General features: G+C 62.6%; 1 protein-coding gene across 1 annotated transcript in view; it reads right to left on the bottom strand.

Annotated features, from left to right (window-relative positions):
* Positions 1-728: 728 nt before the first annotated feature.
* Positions 729-19354, bottom strand: part of Mllt1 (MLLT1 super elongation complex subunit) — a 52602-nt gene continuing 33976 nt past the window's right edge. Inside the window, exons 4-12 of the mRNA XM_042697199.1 lie at positions 16927-17070; positions 14441-14566; positions 10600-11151; positions 7211-7298; positions 5864-5972; positions 4333-4432; positions 4135-4206; positions 3898-3969; positions 729-2685 (exon numbers count right to left, since the gene is read on the bottom strand). Coding sequence (XP_042553133.1) covers positions 2557-2685; positions 3898-3969; positions 4135-4206; positions 4333-4432; positions 5864-5972; positions 7211-7298; positions 10600-11151; positions 14441-14566; positions 16927-17070 — 1392 coding nt within the window. The 3' untranslated portion in view covers positions 729-2556. The remainder of the gene's footprint in view (positions 2686-3897; positions 3970-4134; positions 4207-4332; positions 4433-5863; positions 5973-7210; positions 7299-10599; positions 11152-14440; positions 14567-16926; positions 17071-19354) is intronic.

Below are 19354 nucleotides of genomic sequence, written 5' to 3'. Positions count from 1 at the left end.
CCCCCCTTCTTCCTGTGGGTCTGTTAAGGGGGCAGCCCCAGAGGAGAGGCCGCTGCCCCACCCCAGCAGGCAGGGCCCAGAGCTGCCAGGCCTGCCAGAGCCACAGGACTTTGAATTGTAAAAATAAAGTTGCTTTACTTAAGGGGTTCTGCTCATTTAGGGCGGTGATCTTGTTGGCCCACCTCCCCCCCCTGCCCCCCAGTGTCCCTGCATGGTGTCTGGGGACACGCTGGGACTGGGGTCTCCTGGGTCTGGAGTGAACGGCTCAGCCCCTCCCTCCCACAATGACACGTACCCGTGTCCATGGTCCTCATCTGCCAAGGAAAATCGGGGAGCACAGGGCGGGCAGGTTAAGGCAGTATACGGGAGGGCCCACGGAGGACCCCTCGCGACTCCCGTGGGGAAATCATGGCAAATGTCTCAAAGACATAGACTCAGGCGGGGTTAGAGGGGCTCCGGGCTGGGGTGGGGGTGGGAAGAGAGGCTGGAAGTCACTTCTGTGCCCACCAACACAATGAAGCACAGCCAAGGACGACACGAGCCTGCTGATCTGAGAGGGCCCCGGGGCCTCTCCGCGTCCGGTCCCCCGCGGGGCCGCCAGCGGGCAGGGCGCATCTGTGTACTGCCACGGTAACAAAACGCGCGAGGCTGGGGCACGCGCGAGAACAGAGGTCCGGAGAGCCGGCACGGGGCACGGGCTGGCTGGGGGCCAGGCGTGGACACTGAGGCCTGCTTTCTCATTGGACTTTATTTCACTTTTTTTTTTTTTCCTAAAAAACTCCTCCATCAATTCACAATTTAACAAAAAAAAAAAAAAAAAAAGTTTAAAATCCAGGACGGAAACAATCCTGTGACTCGTGACAGACGCTCCTCCGCACCCGTGTCCAGGCATGGTGCGGGTGCTGGGCATCCATACCTTGTGTGCCCGTGGCTCCAGGGTGGTGCTGGGGGCGGGCAGCAGCAGGGCCCCCGGCCGTCCCGGCTGGGCGCGGGAGGGCGGTGGAGGTAACGGAGACTTGGAGCTTCCGGAGGCCGGGCGGCCGGGCGGGGCGGGGTGGGGGTGGGCTGGCGCAGCCGGGCTGCCCTGCAGACCCCGGCCATCCCAGGCTAGAGGAAGACCAGCTCTACGGCCCCAGGCCCCACTGGTGCCCCGGCCTCGGAGTCACAGCTGCCATGATGCCGAGTTCTTTTCGTCCAGTATCTTGGAGTTTCCGGAGAGTGCCAGCTTTGGAGTATTGTTGGCCTGCCCGGGCCCGGGGTGCTGGCGCTGAGGCAGTGGGCTTGGGGGGGCCCTGGGGGAGCCTTGGAGGCCGAAGTCCCCCAGGAGCGCTTGGGGGCCCATGGGCAGCAGGGCAGGGCGGGGCCTCCTTACCTACACTCATCGTGGAGAGCAATCTGTCCCGGAGCAGCGTGGGGTCCCCTTGGGTCCCCGGTCCTCTTTCGAACACCGTGGACAGAGCGTGAATGCTTGAGACGACTCTGAAGTCAGGAGGGGCTGAGGAGCCTTGAAGTTGGGGCCCCGGGACACCCCAGGGTGCTAACGGCGTCAGGGCTCGGTGCCCTGGAAGGTGGGGGGCTTGGCCCTGGACAGTCTGGGGCGAACGGGAGCTAAGTCTCTGGGAGGCCAGTGCGGACCGCAGCAGTGGAGGTGGAGGCCCAGGCCAGAGGGGAGGCTGTGGGCCCGTGGCTGTGGCAGGGCCCTGCCACGCGGGCATGCCTCCTCGCCGCCTCGGACACGGACGATCCCATCTTATTTGGCAAAAGCTCATTTTTTTTTTCTCCAAGTTTGAAGACTTGATCAACAAAAGGGGAGGAAGAGGATGCTGAGGGGGAGGGCGCCGCTGGGGCAGCTCCTGTGGCCCTGGCGGGCGCCTCGCACACAGACTCAGACACGTTAACCTACAAGCCCACGCCCCCCACCCCCACGTGCACCGGCCACAGAAACGCACAGGGAACCGCTCGTGACCCGGGCACACACATATAATAATCTACACAGAGCTGTACAGCGGGAGGCCCGGCGCGCACCGTGGCTGGCACGGAGGGAGGGGCTGGCCGGGCCGCACAGACGAAGCCTCCTGAGTCCCCTGGCAGGTGGGTGGGCAGCCGAGGGGCTCACGCGAACCGTTCGGGGTGGCGGGATGCCCTGGTTGCTGAGGGAGGCCCAGGCAGTGACATGGCACCACACAGCCTGGCATGGGAGAGGGGAGAGCCTGGGGGGCTGGGCCCAAGGCGGGGCGAGTTCCCCTCCCCAGAACCAGGCCCAACGCTGCCTTCAACACAAACCGCCTTTTAGGGAGGTCCGGGCGATGGTGCGCGCAGCTGAGCCACGGCCCAGGCCCGGGCTGCCTGGCCCTGGGGCCCCTGGTCTCCTGGTGGGTGGGGGGCCAGTCGGAAGGGAGCCACCCCAGAAAGTGCAGCTGGCCGTGAGGGCCAAGGGCGGTGGCGGCGGCGGTCACTAAGGCAGTGCTGCAGGCAGGTGAGTGGAGAGGAAGGCAGGTGGGGCCTGAACGCGGCCTCTCGGGACCCGGGTGGCAGGGCCTGGCACCCGGCCCAGGGTCATGTGGCCACGGCCTCCAGGTAGCTCTGCAGCTTGCGCACGGTCGTCTCGTCCAGGGAGAAGAGGTCGAAGTCAAAGGTGGTGTTGGTGACGTTGAAGTGCCCAGTCTCCTCAATCAGGTTCACGATCTGCAAGGTGGACGGGAGGCCAGAGGGGGTCAGTCATGGGGTCTCCAGGCCAGGCCTCCACTGGGCCCCCACCAGAAGTGTCCATCCTGCCCCGTCCCACCTGGGCCCCTCAGTACCCGCTGCAGCATGCTCCTTCCTGTACCCATTGCAGCATGCTCCTCCTACCCATGCCCCCCATACCCGCTGCAGCATGTTCCCACTCCTCCCCCTCCTCCCTTACCTGCTGCAGCATGCTCCTTCCTGTACCCATTGCAGCATGCTCCTCCCACCTGTCCCTCCATACCCACTGCATGCTCCCCCGCCTCCCTGTACCTGCTGCAGCATGCTCCTCCCACCCCTCCCCCTGCCCCCCGTACCCACTGCAACATGTTCCCCATACCGGCTGCAGCATGCTCCCCCCCACCCCCATACCCGCTGCAGCATGCTCCCCGCCCCCATACCCGCTGCAGCACGCTCCCCCACCCCCCCGTACCCGCTGCAGCATGCTCCACCCGCCCCCCTGTACCCGCTGCAGCATGCTCCACCTGCCCCCCTGTACCCGCTGCAGCATGCTCCACCTGCCCCCCTGTACCCGCTGCAGCATGCTCCACCTGCCCCCCTGTACCCGCTGCAGCATGCTCCACCTGCCCCCTGTACCCGCTGCAGCATGCTCCACCCGCCCCCCTGTACCCGCTGCAGCATGCTCCACCCGCCCCCCTGTACCCACTGCAGCATGCTCCCCGCCCCCCTGTACCCGCTGCAGCATGCTCCCCCGCCCCCATACCCGCTGCAGCATGCTCCCCGCCCCCTCATACCCACCCCCGTACCCGCTGCAGCATGCTCCCCGCCCCCTCATACCCGCTGCAGCATGCTCCCCACCCCCATACCCACTGCAGCATGCTCCCCGCCCCCATACCCGCTGCAGCATGCTCCCCGCCCCCTCATACCCGCTGCAGCACGCTCCCCGCCCCCATACCCACTGCAGCATGCTCCCCGCCCCCCTATACCCGCTGCAGCATGCTCCACCCGCCCCCCCTGTACCCGCTGCAGCATGCTCCCCGCCCCCATACCCGCTGCAGCATGCTCCCCCGCCCCCCTGTACCCGCTGCAGCACGCTCCCCCACCCCTCTGTACCCGCTGCAGCATGCTCCCCGCCCCCATACCCGCTGCAGCATGCTCCCCCGCCCCCATACCTGCTGTAGCATGCTCCCTCGCCCACCTCCTGCCCCGTACCTGCTGCAGCACGTTGCGCTCCCGCAGCGCCATCAGCCTCCGGTGCAGCTCCACCAACTCATCTGTGTAGGCCTGGGGGCGCAGAGGTTCACCAGGGCTGCCCCCAGGCCAAGCCCACCTCCAACCCTTATGCAGCCCATGCCAGTAAAGAACAGGCACCCCCACTGAAGACAGCCAACTCTAGGGACCGAGGGGCCCCTCATGGCTGTGCCGCCACCCAGCCACCGCTTGCTGTACCTTGTCATAGGTGCCCTTCTTCAGGATCTTCTCTGGCTTGCTGCACGGCTCGGGGCTCCTCCGGCCTGGTGCCTGTGGGGCCCCAGGGGGCTCTGAGCTCCGGCCCGTGCCCTCTCCAGCACCCCACAACCCCCAAGCCCTCCCCACGGTGGCGCGAGCCTCCCTGTGCCGCGCCCTTGCCCCCGGGCTCCCGCTCACCTTGCTGTTGGGCGGGGGTGGCTTCTGGGGGGGAGGGGGCTCGCGGCCGGGCAGGCAGGAGTCAGCACTGTTGTCACTCTCACTGTCGCTGAAGCTCAGCCTGTACACCAGACAGGCCGGGGGGGGGGGTCAGGCTCTGTGACCCCAAGGCAGAGCCCATGGGCCCCATGCGCTAAGCTAGGCCCTTCTAGGAGCACTGGGCATGGGGGCCGCAAGCTGGGCTGGGGCTGCCGTGGCCAGGCGGGTGTGCGCCCCAGACAGCCCACTCAGCAGGCCCTGCGGCCCCCAGCACTCAGGTGTGGAGAGTCGCCAGCCGACCCACATGGGAGTGAACTCGGCTTTGCTGCTTTAGCTGCGTGGAGGCTGGGGCTGCCTGTGGAGAACCGCACCGTCCTCACACATCCCAGGCTGCACTGGGCTGCGCTGCCATGGCCCTGCGACCCTGCACAGCCTGCAAGGCGGGTCAGCCATGCCTGCGCTCAGTCTCAGGGACCGCCCCAAGGAAGATGCGCGTGGTATGGTGGGAAGGACGGGGCTGAGCCAGCAGTGGTGGACGGTCCCTGGCGGGGTGATGGGGGGGGGGGGGCAGGAGCGGCTTCTCCCAGCTCTCCAGATCCCCTCGGCACAGCGAGGGCGCGAGAGGAAGCCACGCACTGTCTTGGGGTCCCACACGCCCCGGCAGGCTCTGCCTGGGGTCTTGGCTGTCAGGGATGCAGACGTGAGGTTCGAGTCCCAGCAGCCAGCAGATGCACAGCCCCGAGGCAAACGAATGGGGGCTGGCACTAATCACTGCTGCATGGGGCCGTGTGCTCCCCCCAGCCCAGGCCCCCCATGTGCGCAGGCAGCAGGCAGCTCCTGTGGGCCCCGCACGGGCCCCGCACGGGCGCAGGCAGCAGGCAGCTCCTGTGGGCCCCGCACGGGCCCCGCACGGGCGCAGTCAGGCAGCAGGCAGCTCCTGTGGGCCCCGCACGGGGGTCTGTTGGCCTCTCATCTCTGCTCACAAGCAAAAGCCACCCTCAACGTCACCCCTGCCCGTCCTGCGGCACGGCGGTCCTCCCATGGCCGCGCCCACCCCTGCTCAAGACCACAGGAGGCCTGGCACGTGGCACGGCACAGGTTGGGTCTGTGCTTTCCGTGGGTAAGTGCACAGCTGGCTCTGGCATCCGTGAAGCACCCTGTGACCCGCTCCACAGGCTGGCACGGCCTCCCGCCAGGGCTCACCTGGCCCGGCCTGTGTGTGCGCAAAGGGAAGTCCGGCCACTGCTCCCCACACTGGGAGGCTGCGAAGCATTGTCCCCTCTGTTCTGTTGGGCATTGTCCCCTCTGTCCGGGCTAAGTACAATGCTCCCCCCACCCCCCCGTGGGTTTCCACCTTCTCCCTTGAGGTGGCCAGGCATGGCCACTAGACAGACCCAGGGAGGAAGGGCAGCCCCCTCAGGGCCAGTTAGTGGCCAATGCCCAGCGGGTGCAGGCGTTCCTGCCGGGGACCTGACCCCTCGCAGCCCCGGCCCTCTTCCAGCCCTGCAGTCACCTGGAGTCGCGGCCTGGGTTGGCCTTGACGGGGGCCTCCTCTCCAGATGAAGAGTCGTCCTCATCCGACTCCTCAGACTGCAGGTCCTCCACCATGGAGCGCAGGGGCCCTGGGGAAGACAGGGGGGCTCAGGCCTCCAGGGCCACCACCCAGGGGTGCCCTGACACTGCCACACCCCACCAACGCACCAACCCACCCGCGCCCTCAGCCTCCCCTTCCCCTCTGGCTCTCTTTCCCTCCCTACCTTCCTGGCCCTCCTGGCAGGCTGCGGGCCCCTGACCCGCAGGGAGTGCACAGGGCCCCTCCATCTTGGAAGCCGAAGGATCGCTGAGCGGAGGCTCCAGAGCTCAGGCCACCCCAGCGCTTGCCAGGGAAGGTGCCGAAGCCAGAGTGGGGGCTCGCGGCTCCTGGTGGGGGCCTCAGGTCCCCCCGCCCTGCCCGCCCGGCCCCTCGGTAGCCTCGTCTGCTGCTCCCAGCCTCCCGTCCGCCCCTTTCTCCGGAGGCACCCGGTTCCAGTCCCCTACAGACGGCATCTTGGTTTATATTCCTGTTGCCAAGGCAACAAAGGGACACAAAGCCCTCAATTACCTTGGTCACATGACGCCGCTTCAGTGGCTTCCCTCCCTCACCAGCCCACAAGGCTGAGAGTGGGCTTTGAGGACCCCTCCCCCCGGCCAGACCTCCGCATGCTCGCCACTGCGGCCCCTAGAAGATTCCTGCCGTGGGGGAGGGGCGGCTGCGGGCTGCTCTGGGCTCCCGCTGCTCTTGAGCCCGTGTCCAGCAAGCTGCTCAGCCCCCAGGCTCCCACCCAGGGCTGGCTGGCACAGCCAGGCTGGACCTATGCCCCGTCTCCAAAAAGCCCCCTGGGTGGCCTGCAGGACAGGGCCAAAAAGCCCCCTGGGTGGCCTGCAGGACAGGGCAGCTAAGCAGGTGCGGTGGCCTGGCTTTTACGCTAGCCAAGTGCCCAGCCACTCAGGTAGCAGAACAGAACATTCTGGGCCCAGCCCACAGAGCACAGGCACCTCCGACAGGAGCCAAGCAGCGGCTGCTCACACCCCGGCCCTGAGGGAGGTGCGGGCCCAGGGGTGGGGGTGGGGGCATGCTGGCAGCACAGGCTCCAGCAGGGCTGCCACACTGGTGCCTTGGCTGAAAGTCTGTCTGGCGTTGAGCGTGGCCGCCCTCCCTCCCCCCCCCCTCCCCGCCCCATGCCGGCAGCCACCTGTGCTCAGGCTCTTGGACCACACAGTAGCCCGTGGACTCAGGGCAAGCTGCGTCCCGCCGCACTGGCCGGGCAGCCTCCAGGGCTGTCCCCAGCCCAGCAGGACGGTCTGGCCCCTCCTTACACACCTTGGCTGTGGTTCTGAGATGGCTCGAAATCCGAGTCAGAGCTGGAGTCTGAGCTGGAGCTGGAGTTGGACGGGCTCGACTGGGCAGACTTCACCCCGTGGCAGGGCAGGCAAGAAAGGAAGAGGAAGGAACGGTCATCTTTCAGGCCAGGAGAGGAGCAGGGCACACGGGTGCGCGGGCAGTGAGGACGCTGACCCCAGTAGGTGGCAGGTTTGTCCTCCAGCGCTCTGAGCTTCCTGACGGCCCAGCCCGGGCACGGGGACCAGTCTCCCTGCAGAAGCAGGGGCTGGCCCTGGCGCTGGCCAGGGAAGCAAGCCCAGCAGGAAGGCTGGCCCACAGGTTGTTTCTCATTCAGACCCCCATACCAGCCTGGGGCTCAAGGACAAAAGCAAAAGCCTCAGATCCCACCTGGCTTTCCAGGAGTGGGTCAGCACTGTGCTGACCTGTGTGGCCTCTTTCTGGGGCCCTGTGCTCTGACTCGGCCACCAGGGGGCAGTACAAGACCAAACAAGCCCACGATGGGAGAGGAGGTGTGGGCTGCAAAGGGGAAGGGCTCATCCCCACCTAGGCTTGTGCAGTGCCAGGGCTGACCACAGGGGGGCACCTGCCCCAAATCTGGGTTTCTGCCACCATTGTAATAGATGTAGGTGTAGATGGCAGAAGAGGGGCAGGCGGGTCCACACAGACTCCTGAAAGGTCCAGTTTGAGTCTGCAGAGCAGAGGAACTTAAGGCTCTGGCAAGAACTCCTCAGACTGCCCAGCCTGTCCTCAAGCAAGGCCAGGCAGACCCCCGTCTAAGGCGAGGTGTCCAGTGACACTACGTGGCCAGGGGCCTCTTTTATTTGTTGGGGCTTGAACTCATGACCTGATCTTGTGTGCTCAAGGCTAATGCTCTACCACTTGACCCACAGCACCATTTTCTGCTTTGTGGTAGTCAACTGGAGTTAAGAGACTCATGAATTGTCCGGGCTGGCTTCCAACTGTGATCTTCAGATCTCAGCCTCCTGAGTAGCTAAGATGGCAGGCATGAGCCAGAGGCACTTAGCTGTGGAGACTTTGCACACCCTGCCCCCCCCCATCTTTTTTAGGGGGAGGTCAGAACATGTGTGAATAAAGATGGTTCAGCTTCCTCACCAACTGGTCTAGCTACCCAGATAAGGGCAGCTGTCACCTTTAAGCCTCAGTTTCCCCACATATCCAGGAAACCACCTGGCTTCTCTGAGCCAGTGTACCATTCTTAGCCACACTCCCAACAAGACAAGGCAGTGTGAAGATCAGCAAGGCCTGCTTCTTGCCTGGCATAGGACACCCCAGGGTGCAGGGAATGCTCAAAGCCATGAGGCTCCCCCCCCCCCCCCGGCGTGTGCTGTGTGTGGTGAATGAGGACAAGCCCTCAGTCATGCTGCACTTCTGTGCAGAGCTAGCGGCAGGGGAGACAGGAATCTAGAATGGGTTTCAGCTGGAAAGGTCTAGAGGCATGCTCACAATCCTGTGGCCGGGGGGGACAGGACTAGCTGACGTAGAAACCCTAAGGCCAAGGAGACTCCAAAGCAGCTCCTGGAGGACGGGGGGGGGGGGGGGGGTGTGCACAGGGCTGAGCCACACTGGTGCAGGCCAGGCTGGAGGGCCCAGAGAGCAGCCACACAGCTGGGGCCCTTCAGGGACGTCTGCAGGCCATCGTTGGGGAGGCCTGAGCCCAGCCTGGCTGCTGCTGGAGGCTCAGAGCTCCCATTCTTCACCAGAAGCTGCCCAGTACATGGGGAATAAATACGTAGGGTGCTTATCAGCCAGGAAGCAAGCACACACCCACTTTCTGGGGCTCCACCAGCCTCGGGACCAGGACATCCACCCCTCTACGTCCCAGGTGTTCCCTGATGGCAGCATAGGAACTGGGCACAGCTGCCCGTGTGCCATGTCCCAGCCACACCCCTGGGAATTGCCAGTGCCTAGGAACTGCCAGTGCCTGGGCAGTCACACCTGTCCAGAGCTGCGGCCAGCAGACGCTGTGCCAAGGAGATGCCTACAGAACCTCCAGGGCCATGAGGAGGCCCGGGACACGGGAGCGATACTGACAGCATGGGGTGTGAGGAGCTGCCCCCCGGGCCCTGCCAGACCCAGGGGCCTGTGGAATGGGGTCATACCCCACAGTGGGCTGGGGGCCTCCCCGCGGCGCAGTTAGAGGGAAGGTGAACTGTGGACAGAGAGCACCTTGTTCCGCCTGGGGAACCTCCAGGTGCGGCTCTGCCGAAGGGCCATTCGCCCTGACATTCACCACGGCTCTGTGAGAAGCAGCTGGCAGAGGAGCTCTGTCCCCGCAGGGGCCTCAGAGGAGGCCCAACAATGGGTCACGGGTCGGTCAGTCATCTCTGTCTGTCTTGTGGGCATCTTCAGAGACGCCTGGCCACACCAGGCATGGGTTGGTAGGATGCTATCTCACCAGCTCCCTGGGGGGTGGGTGCACCTGTCACCACCAGCAGGTGCCCAGAGAGTGACAGCAGGGTGCATCTGCTTGGGAACACCCAGTTAGCAGAGGTGGCTTCATGGGGCCACGTGCGGGCCAAGGAAAGCGCACTGCTGCAGGAAGGACTTAGCCAGGCGCTGGTGGCTCATGTCTGTAATACTAATCAGGAGGCTGAGATCTGAGGACACCAAGCAGGAAAGTGAAATTTTATCTACAACTAATCAGCAAAAAGCCACAAGTAGAGCTGGGGCTCAAGTGGTAGAGTGAAAGAGCTCAGGGACAGTGCCCAGGCTCTGAGTTTGCACCCTACACGCTCAAAGGAGGAAGAACTTCTTTTTACCACACAGAGGGGAAACTGAGGCTCAGCAAGGTATACAGCATTGGACAACATGACAAATGGGCACCAGAGAACACTAGGTCAAATCTCTGGCCTTGGGCTCCAGCCCCTCCTCCTGCATTTCACCCGGCCAGGCTTCAAGAGCTCAACTTAGAAGGGAAAAGACCAAAGCCAGGTGGCTCACACCTGTAATCCTAGCTACTGAGGAGGCTAAGATCTGAGGATCACAGTTCAAAGCCAGCCTGGGCAGGAAAGTCCATGAGACTCTTATTTCCAATAAACCACTAGAAAACCGGAAGTGGCACTGTGGTTCAAGCGGTAGAGCATTCATTCGCCTTGAGCTAAAGAGCGCAGGGACAGCGCCCAAGCCCAGAGTTCAAGCCCCATGACTGGAAAAAAAAAGAAGGGAAAAGACCGAAGTGGCGCTATGGCTCAAGTGGTAGAGTGCTCTCCTTGAAGTGAAGAGCTGAGGGACAGCGCCCAGGCCCAGAGTTCAGGCCCCACGACCGACAAAAAAAAGAAGGGAAAGGCCCTCTCTCCATCGTCCTGCGGCCTCCCCCCTCCTGGGCCCCAGGCAGGGGGTGCACTCACCTCTGACTTGAAGGAGGCCTCATCCTCAGAGTTGGACTCCTCTGCCTCCAGAGCCTTCCTGGGCTCCCGCGGCTCACTTTCTGCCTTCACCTTCTCCCCCCGGCTGCTCTTGTCCTTGGCTGGCTTCTTGTCTGGGAAGGAGGAGGATGCAGCCCGAGGCGAGGTGCTGGGGGCACTCCGAGAGCCCTTTGAGCTGCTCTTCTTCTGCTTTTTGGCGCTGGGCTTCGGTGAGTCCGCGGTGGCTGGCCGCTTGCTGGAGGCCTTGGGCAGGGCGGCGGGCTGGGGCGCCCCCTTGGGGGACATGCTCTCCAGCTTGGTCTCCTTCAGGGCCATCTTGGGCTCCTTGAATGCGGCCTTGGGCGGCGCAGCCTTCTCCTCCTTGGGCAGCCGGCCCTCACCCAGCTTGCGGGCGGCGTCCTTGGAGCTCTTGGCCTGCTCGCGATCGAGCTCCTTGGAGGAGCTCTTGCTCTCCGAGTCCTTGCGGGGCCTCTCACGGTGCTCCTTGGCCACCTTGTGCGGCTTGGAGGCCTTGCCGCTTTCCTTGTTGGCGTCCTGCAGGGCCAAGGGCAGGGAGGGTGAAGAGCCAGTCAGCCACCAGCTTGCGGCCACCAGCTCAGGACCGCCTGGCTCTGCCACCCCCGGCCCCGTAAAGTGTGATCCATCTGATTGAGTCGGCTAAAGACAATCTTCATAAAGCAGACAAGGCAGGCAGCTGTCCCTCTGAACTAGTGGCGGCAGGTCCCGGGCTGTGGCAGGACTGAGGTGACTGCCTGGAGGCGCTCACAAGCCACACGGAGCCAGGGGAGCCAAGCAGAGTGGGAGCCAGGGCCGCGAGGGTGCCCCAGCAATGCGCGCAGCTGCCTCAGCTGGGGGCCTGGCACACCCCGTGCCCTCCTCCACTTGTCTCCGGCTCCAGTCCTCAGTGCGCTCTGCCTGACTTCCTCTCTGGACCCTGCTGACCTGCAGGCCTCCCCATCCCAGCTGCACAGCCTTGCCCTGGCCCTGCCTCCAGGCACAGCCCAGAAGAGCTGTTTGTCTCATCCAGATGTGCTCCATCAAGCGAGCGAGTGAGCGAGCGAGCAGCTACTGTGGTCCGAGCTATCACACAGAGCCAACAGCTCCCTGGCTGGGGGTGCTGATGTGGCCCTGGCGGCTCTTACACGTGTGTCTGCCTGGGAAATGCAGAGGCCAAGGGTGAGGGTCAGCCAGGCCTGATGCTCCCACTGGGGACAGAGGAGTACAGATGGCGAGCAGCCCTGTCCTGATCTGGGGACGGTCTCCCAGGCAGGGGGCTCTAGCTGTCAGCACCCGTGTCCTCTGGATATGGGGAGGGGGTGCTCTGGAGCCCAGGGAGCTCAGTCAAGGACTCTGAGGCCTGTGCAGCCAGCATGGCCCAGAGTCCGTGTTCCTCTACCTATACTGTCTGCCTTGGCACTGTCTGGTACCCCACCAGGCTCCTTTCAGACTGGCATCCGTCTCTCATAGCAACACCCCACAGTCACTGCACATACCCAAGGGTGGTTCTGCTGCAAACTGCTGGACGTCAGCCCTCACTTGGAAAATGCACCCAATTGGCCAGGTGCTCACAGGCCCCAAGCTCACCAGACAAGAGTTCTTTGGGTGAGATTACAGCAGCCAGACCCAGGAGCACCCCTAGTGCCTGGGCATGGGCTCCCAGGGGCCAGCGGACAGCACCATGGAGGAAGGAGGCAGATACACAGAGGACAAGCTGACCAGGTAAGCACCAAGCACCAGAGGGACCGCTGGCCACCTGCTCTCAGGCCTGCCCAGTTGCTGTCTTCTCCCAAACACACCACCCACACTGGTGTCAAAGGTCAGGCCAGTGCCCCTAGAGAAGGGCAGGCCCTGTGCCCAGTGGCTGTCGTGTCTGGGCAGTGGGTCCCCCTGGTGCTGGCACGCAGAGGGGATCCACTTTCTAGCAAGCTGAGAGGGGGTCAGGAAGCCACAGGCCATTCTGGCCCTTTGAGCAGTGGACAGGCCTGCCAGGCTGCACAGATAGACAGTGAGTCCCTAGGGTCTCCCAAATGCTGCCCTTTGGGGGGTCACCCTGCTGCCCAATGCAGGGGGGGGGGCTCTCTGCAATCCACTGATCCGGAAAGACCATCATGTTCTCAAGGTCGCCCATGGCATGAGGCAGTTAAGAACAGAGGTTTTCTCCTGCCTGACACCTGACTGGTGACACGGAGCCCCTGCAGCTGGGGCAAGCAGGTGTGTCTGAAGTGCTGTGTCAGCACAGGCCGACAGGTAGTTCCAGCGTAGCCCTCCCCTGTACCCGGCAAGCAGGCACCCCATCATATTGTAGATGCTACGGCATCTACAGTCACGGTAGCTGTAGACCTACGGTACCCGGCCTGTGGGTTCTCATGCTGAGGCCTCAGGGGATCCCTTTACCCCTGTATGTGGCTGGTCACTTGGCTCCCAGGGCCTGGCCAGCAAACAGCCAGCACTCAAGCAAGAGGCTGTGACGCGGTGCCTGGGCTCAGGCCCACAGACGGCATGGTGACACTGACCGTGCACAGGCCTGACTCTGTGGCAAGGCTGTCTACAGAGAGGCATCTGGACATGACTCCATGCTGCTGGGACCTCACTGAGAGGCAGAAGGCAGGTCCAAGGGACCTGCAACCCTCCTGAGCAGACTTCTCCTGGAACTGCAGATCTGAGGTACAGCAAGAGAAACAACCTGAAGACACAGCCTTCCAGCTGCCAGGTGTCCCAGGTACCCAAGAGGCTTGAGGGGACCTTCCTGGCACTCACACATAAGAAACACAAACACAGTAGGGTGCTGGTGGTTCACACCTGTCATCCTAGCTACTCAGGACGCTGAGATTTGAGGATCACATTCAAAGCCAGCCCAGGCAGGAAAGTCTGTGAAACTCATTTCCAATGAACCACCAGAAAACCGCAAGTGGAGCTGTGGCTCAAAGTGGTAGAGCACTAGCCTTGAGCAAAAGAGCTCAGGGACAGTACCTAGGCCCTTAGTTCAAGCCCCAAGAACAAGAACAACAAAAACAAACAAAAAGTAGAAACACTTCTTTCGCGAAGAGCAGTCGCGGCTGGGAGGAAGTCCCCTAAGAGCCCTAATGAGGCCTGGCCTTTCCTCTAATCACCAGGCCTGGCACGGGGAGACTTCCTCCATATGGAAAGAGCCAGAAGGACTGACCTGGTGATGGGGCTGCACCACCAACATTGCTCCTGGGCAAGACCGGGAGCTGGCCTGACCGCTGTACCTGTCCTTTGTGGGGTATTCAGACCCACAGTACCCCACAGGCCAGAGAAGAAGAGTGCAGAGATGTGGGTGAACCCCCGTGCAAGGCCTGCCGTGGGCAGGATGCTGCGACGCCACCAACTGTCAGCAAGAGGCCTCAGGAGGGCCATAAAGATGCTAAAGCAGGTCTTCCTCAGCCGTGCAGCTCTGCCCTGCACCCTGCCCTGACCACGAGGAACAGCGGAGGCAGGAGCAGCCTGGTTCTGGCTCTGGAGCCCCAGACAGTGGGCCACGTGGGTGATGAGAATGCAATGGGCAGCAATGGCCCACCATGAGCAGTCCCGAGACCGAGTGGGCTCAGCAGTAGGGACGAGAGGGAGGTCCTGGAGGGCCCCTGGCCTCAAGAGGAAGGGGGTGAAGAGCCCAGGGTGCTGTGCCCTATCCTGCGATGCTAAGGAAGCGACAGTGGCAGCGAGACGAGCAGTGTGCTCAGGGAGCAGATGCGGGAGGGCGAGGGCCAGCTGTACAAGACCTAGTCGACAGAGGCGGGTACTGGCCCGGGATGCGGCAGCTGGGCCCAGCGCCCCCTCGTGACTGGCCTTCCAGCTCACTAACCTTGGAGCCGTGGGACGGTTTGGTCTTCTTGGGGTCAGAGAAGGCAGAGAGTGGAATTGTGGGTAACATGGGGTAGTCGGGGCTGGGCCTGGACACCGTTTCTGCTCCTTCGGGCATTACCATCACCTAGTGATAAAGAAGAGACAGACGTTATCAATGAGCAAGGGGAGGGGGGGAGGCTGCCAAGAAAGGCCATGGAACTGGCTTCCTGGGGGAAGGGAAAGAAAGAGAGCTAGAGCCCCATTCCCCAAAGAAATTGCAGGTATTTCTCCACGGACTGAGTGCCAAGTGCTGGACCAAAGCCAGTTCAGTGGTCGAGAGTGAAGAAACCCAGGGTCCCAGGATGGCTGGGCCCAGGATGGCTGCTGGCCAGCAGATGGGAAGGCGGCCAGGAAGACCCGCAGAGCGTGCAGAGCGGCACAAGAAGGCAGCTGTGCCAAGGCCTGCACTGAGCACCCAGGCTGAGCGCGCCAGAGGCACAGCTGGGGAAGGCAGAAGCCAGCCAGCCAGGGTGGCAGGTGGCCATGCAGCAGACGGAGCGGCTGAGAGGGCACAGAGGGCCACGCCGGCGGGTTCCACGTGCCACTTGCGGACAGCTGAAGCCAACTGGAGTGGAGCACTCGCAGCAAGGCTGAGGCCAGAACAGAGGCCAGGACGAAGCGGGAGGAGCTCTGCTGGGGAGGGACAGCCATGGTGGGAGAAGAGAAAGAAGGCTGCAGATGGCAAGGGCCAGGGCCTTCTAGGAAACACCTGCTGTGCGGGGACAAGGCCAGGGCCAGCTCTCCACGACACTGCGGTTCACCAGCTTGCAGCGCACAGAGGGCTTCAGGCGGTGTGAGACAGAGCACAGGCACCGCAGCTCCCCAGAAGAGGACTGAACTCAGCAGAAGCAGGCCACAAATCACCTCGAGCACCTGGGATTCCCCACCAAGCCAAAGCTTTCATCTGAGAGCACTGACGTCACGAGTCATGGGACACGGGGCTGTCCGAGCTGTGACCTGCTCACTGGGGCCTGTTTGACCACACAACACTGAGGCATGGCACTGCCCAAGCCCCTGCCTTGCTAGTGCCAGTTCCTGAAGACGGTTCCTGAGAGCCTCTGTGCCTCAGGGCTGATGACGCCACGCACACTCGGCTTTATGGAGAGGGATGCAAGCCCAGCCCAAGGCCGGGCTGGCTCCCAGAGGCTGGGGCTGGAGCTGGGGCACGCGGGCCTGTTGCTGCAGTTCCTGCTTTGACTCACCTTCCCCCTTCAAACTCATTAGCCAGCCTGAGCCTTCCAGGGAGGGCATCCTCTTCCTGGGAGAGATGCCCAACACAGGGAGAGGGTGTAGCAGGGGCAGCCTGCCTATGTCTGGTAGAAAGGGGCGCCCCGCCCCCAGCAGAGGACAGCAAATAGCTGTGGGTGAGGGCAGCAGGGAATCCCACTCTGGCGGCTCCTGAGGATGGTGTGTTCCAGAACTCTAGAGACCTCAGCAAACCAAGAGATGGCAACTCTGAGGGGCCCAGAGCTCAGTGCCCGCCTCCAGTTCTCCCAGCTGTAGCAAAACACAGGTGAGGCGGGTGCAGAGGCTGTCCCCCAGGATGCCAGCACAGGGACACAGTTACCTGGACCTAGGAGTCACCTGGGAGAGCCACAACCAGGAGGCTGCTAAAGCTATCCAGTGGGCTTTCTGGAGGGGGGGGGCATTCCTGGCCAGCCTGGCCCCTCCTTTCCTTCCTCCCACTCACTCCCAGGTCATGGATTAGGTGATGCTCTCACAGCCTCATCTCTAGGGCACAGAAGATGCCACCCACGAGAGCCAGAAGACCTGGGAAGACCTGGAGACACCTCCTGCATCCCAAAGAACTGTTGACTATGGAGCCCTTGGGAGCACCCACAAACACCTGCAGAGACAGAGAGGATAACACAGGGCCACAAAAAGAAGGCGTAGAGCAGGAAGAGGGGAGGCCTCTGGGAGGCCCCCCATCCTGCTCCAGGGCAACACAGAGCCACCGCACAGTAATCCCCACTGCAAGCGTGAGCACGCAGGACGGGCACATGCACGCAGGACGAGGCTCCATACCCTCAACTCTCTGCTCTGAACATCACTTTATACAGAAACTGCTACAAGACTGCTCAAAGATCACTGTGCACAATGAAGAGAAGGGGCTGTGCCCGGAGTGTCCTAGACACCCCTAGGCCTGCCCCCCATAGTCACACGCCCTCCACCTCAGCGCCCCCAGACTATACACTTCACACGTGACCCACGCCCAACTTTCCTGGCACAGTGGGCACCACAACGTGCCCAATGACCTCAGCCAGCACACTGGCAGCGACCAGGCAGGACAGGAGTATCAGGCAGCTCGGGGGAGCCCTGCCATGACAGTGAAGGGCTGCCCAGGCCTGGCCATGTGGACAGAACACAGGGCCCATCCTCCCTGCCATGTGCAGGAGCGGCAGGGTACACAGGGCCTGGCTCCCGGCCAGCCGGCGCCACACTCACCCCGCCAGCCATCAGGAGCTTGTACCGGAACTCAGTGGTGGGGTTGTTGAAGGTGAGCTTCTCACAGCGCAGGTGGTTCACAGGTGGGTTGCCCTCCAGGTTCAGGAACAGGTCGTAGGTGAAGCAAACCTTCCTGGGCTCCTCCTTGAGCAAAGACAACAAGGAAATCCGCGTTGGGGGTGGGTGGAGGCTGGGCCGTGGCGTTCCTGCCCCTGCCTCCACCTGTCCCCAGATCCTCGGCTGTTCTGTCACTCAGAATAAATGAACTTACTACCTGCAGCAGAAGGGCAAAAGCAGGTGCCCCTAGAAGATGTCATTTGTCACAATGCCCAGATGCTCACCAGTCCCCCTGCCACAATGTGTGGAGCCTGCCCGCCTCCTTGTCAGCCCTCCTGGCACGGGCCAAGGGGAAGTCGAGGCTCACAAACACCTGACCCCTCAGAGGTGGTGTGGGCCCAGCCCACACTCAGGTGGCGAGAGCTTGTGGCAGGTTTCCGTGCTGGCGCTACACGCAGGCCACACACCCACTCTAGTCATTCGCACAGAGCAGGACCAGGCACTTGTGGGACAAGTAAAGAGCCCCCAGGGAGGAGAGGAGTGAAAATCCAAACCACCACTACACGCACGTGCGCGCGCACACACACACACATGCATGTACGTGTGTGCATGTGTGCAGAACCTGTGCAGAGCATAGGGAAGGGAAGGGGCCAGACACAGCAGGAGTCTTCACACGGATGGTCCAGCACAGATGGATGCTGGGAGGGGGGCACAGGAAGTGACTGAGGCTGGGGACCAGCTTTCCCTCTGGGGTGATGGCCTATGCACTGGGAGTTAAAACTGATGACTGCAGCTCAGTGTGAGTGTGCACACCCACTGGATGTGCTCACTAGAAAGGGTGAATAAGTGTGCAAACTACATCCCAGTCTGTTCAGAGGCTATAAGCCCAGAGAGAAAAACACTGTGGAGGAATTCAGGATTGGTAGGCTTGTAGACACAAGTTCAGTGGGAGGCAAGGAGAGGAGGAAGGAAGCCCCAACCCTGCAGGGCTAGGAGGAGTCCCTGGAGGCAGTGTCCCTGGGGCTGGGGTTGGTCAGGCTGTAAAGGAGCACAGCAGGAGGAGGTGAGGGCAGTGTTCTGTCAGGAGCCCCAAGGCCCCCTCGTGGCCAGGGCTGGAAGAGGAGGGTGGAGAAGGGGGACCTGGCACTGAGAGGGGCAAAGGGCTTGGCATGGGGCTCTGTGACCTGGCAGGCCAGGAAGGAGGGCGGGGCAGGTGGATGTGAGCCAGAGAAGCCTGGAGCAGGGGGAAGCTGTCCGTTGGGGGACTGCTGACTCTGACTGGTCACTTGCCAGCACCACAGATACCACCACCCTGTGCACGCTCCAGACACAGCTCCCAGCACACAGGAAAATGCAGCTCAGGAGGGCACTGGGGGTCCCCGGGCAACAGAGGGAGCATCATCCAGGTGGCCCCAAACTGCAGGGTAGGAGACCTGGTTTCCTCCAACAAACTAACCATAAAGGGGAAGGAAGGTGAGGAGGGGAGGGGAGGGAGAGGAAGGGAAGGGAGGGGAAGGAGGGAAACCTGCGGATGAAAAGGGCTCTAAGACCACATCTGACATCCTGACTCAAACAGAAAGGAACAAAAGGAAACACTGACTTATTAAGGGATTAAGGATCATTAGTGGTGAACTAGTGTAGTTAACAACTACAGGAAATAGAATTAAAGGGGATTATGGGCACCACACTAGACTGTAAGCACCTTGGCCGTGGCTAACTTGGCCTTGGGCTGCACCTCTATCTGGTGAAGGACCCTTACCCTCTCATCCCCAAACATCTTCTGGCCACGGCCATGACCAAGGAGGGACAGGAAGGCGGGTGGATGTTTCCCAGGGCTAGGTCAGGTAAAAACTTTGGGCCTGCCCTGGGCAGCATCACAGTGGGCCCGTAGGGTCCCACACATAGGTGTCCTGGTATTCCCATGCCACACACCAAGAGGAGGACATGGGTGGGGCAGGCCCTAGTGCAGTGTCTCGGGATCCTGAACCCTTTCAGGCCCCCCTGGGGGCACACAAGCCCATGGGGAGGGCAAGGACAGTGAGGAGACCTGGTGACATTCTTTTTGTCTTTGGAAGTACTGGACTTGTACTCAGGCCTCTGGCTTGCCAGGCAGCTCTCCACAGCACCGAGCATCCAGCCTTTTGCTTAGTTTCTCAGGCAGGGTCTCCTCCAGGGTAGCTGGTACGATGGGCCTGTGCCACCACACCCCGAGTCAGCCACATTCCTCGTGGAATACTGGGGTATGGCAGCACGGGAGCCAGCAGGGAGGGTGGAGGCCAGGCCCTGACACCCAGCACCACCCACAACTGGGGTGACTGAGGGAAGCAACTTCCTGACTCACTGATAATCAGAGGTGCTTCCTGGGGACCAG

The sequence above is a fragment of the Dipodomys spectabilis genome, unplaced genomic scaffold (genome assembly GCF_019054845.1).
Source record: "Dipodomys spectabilis isolate Male_0828 unplaced genomic scaffold, ASM1905484v1 ptg000215l, whole genome shotgun sequence".
Lineage (NCBI taxonomy): Eukaryota > Metazoa > Chordata > Mammalia > Rodentia > Heteromyidae > Dipodomys > Dipodomys spectabilis.
This window is presented reverse-complemented; position numbering and strand designations above follow the sequence as displayed.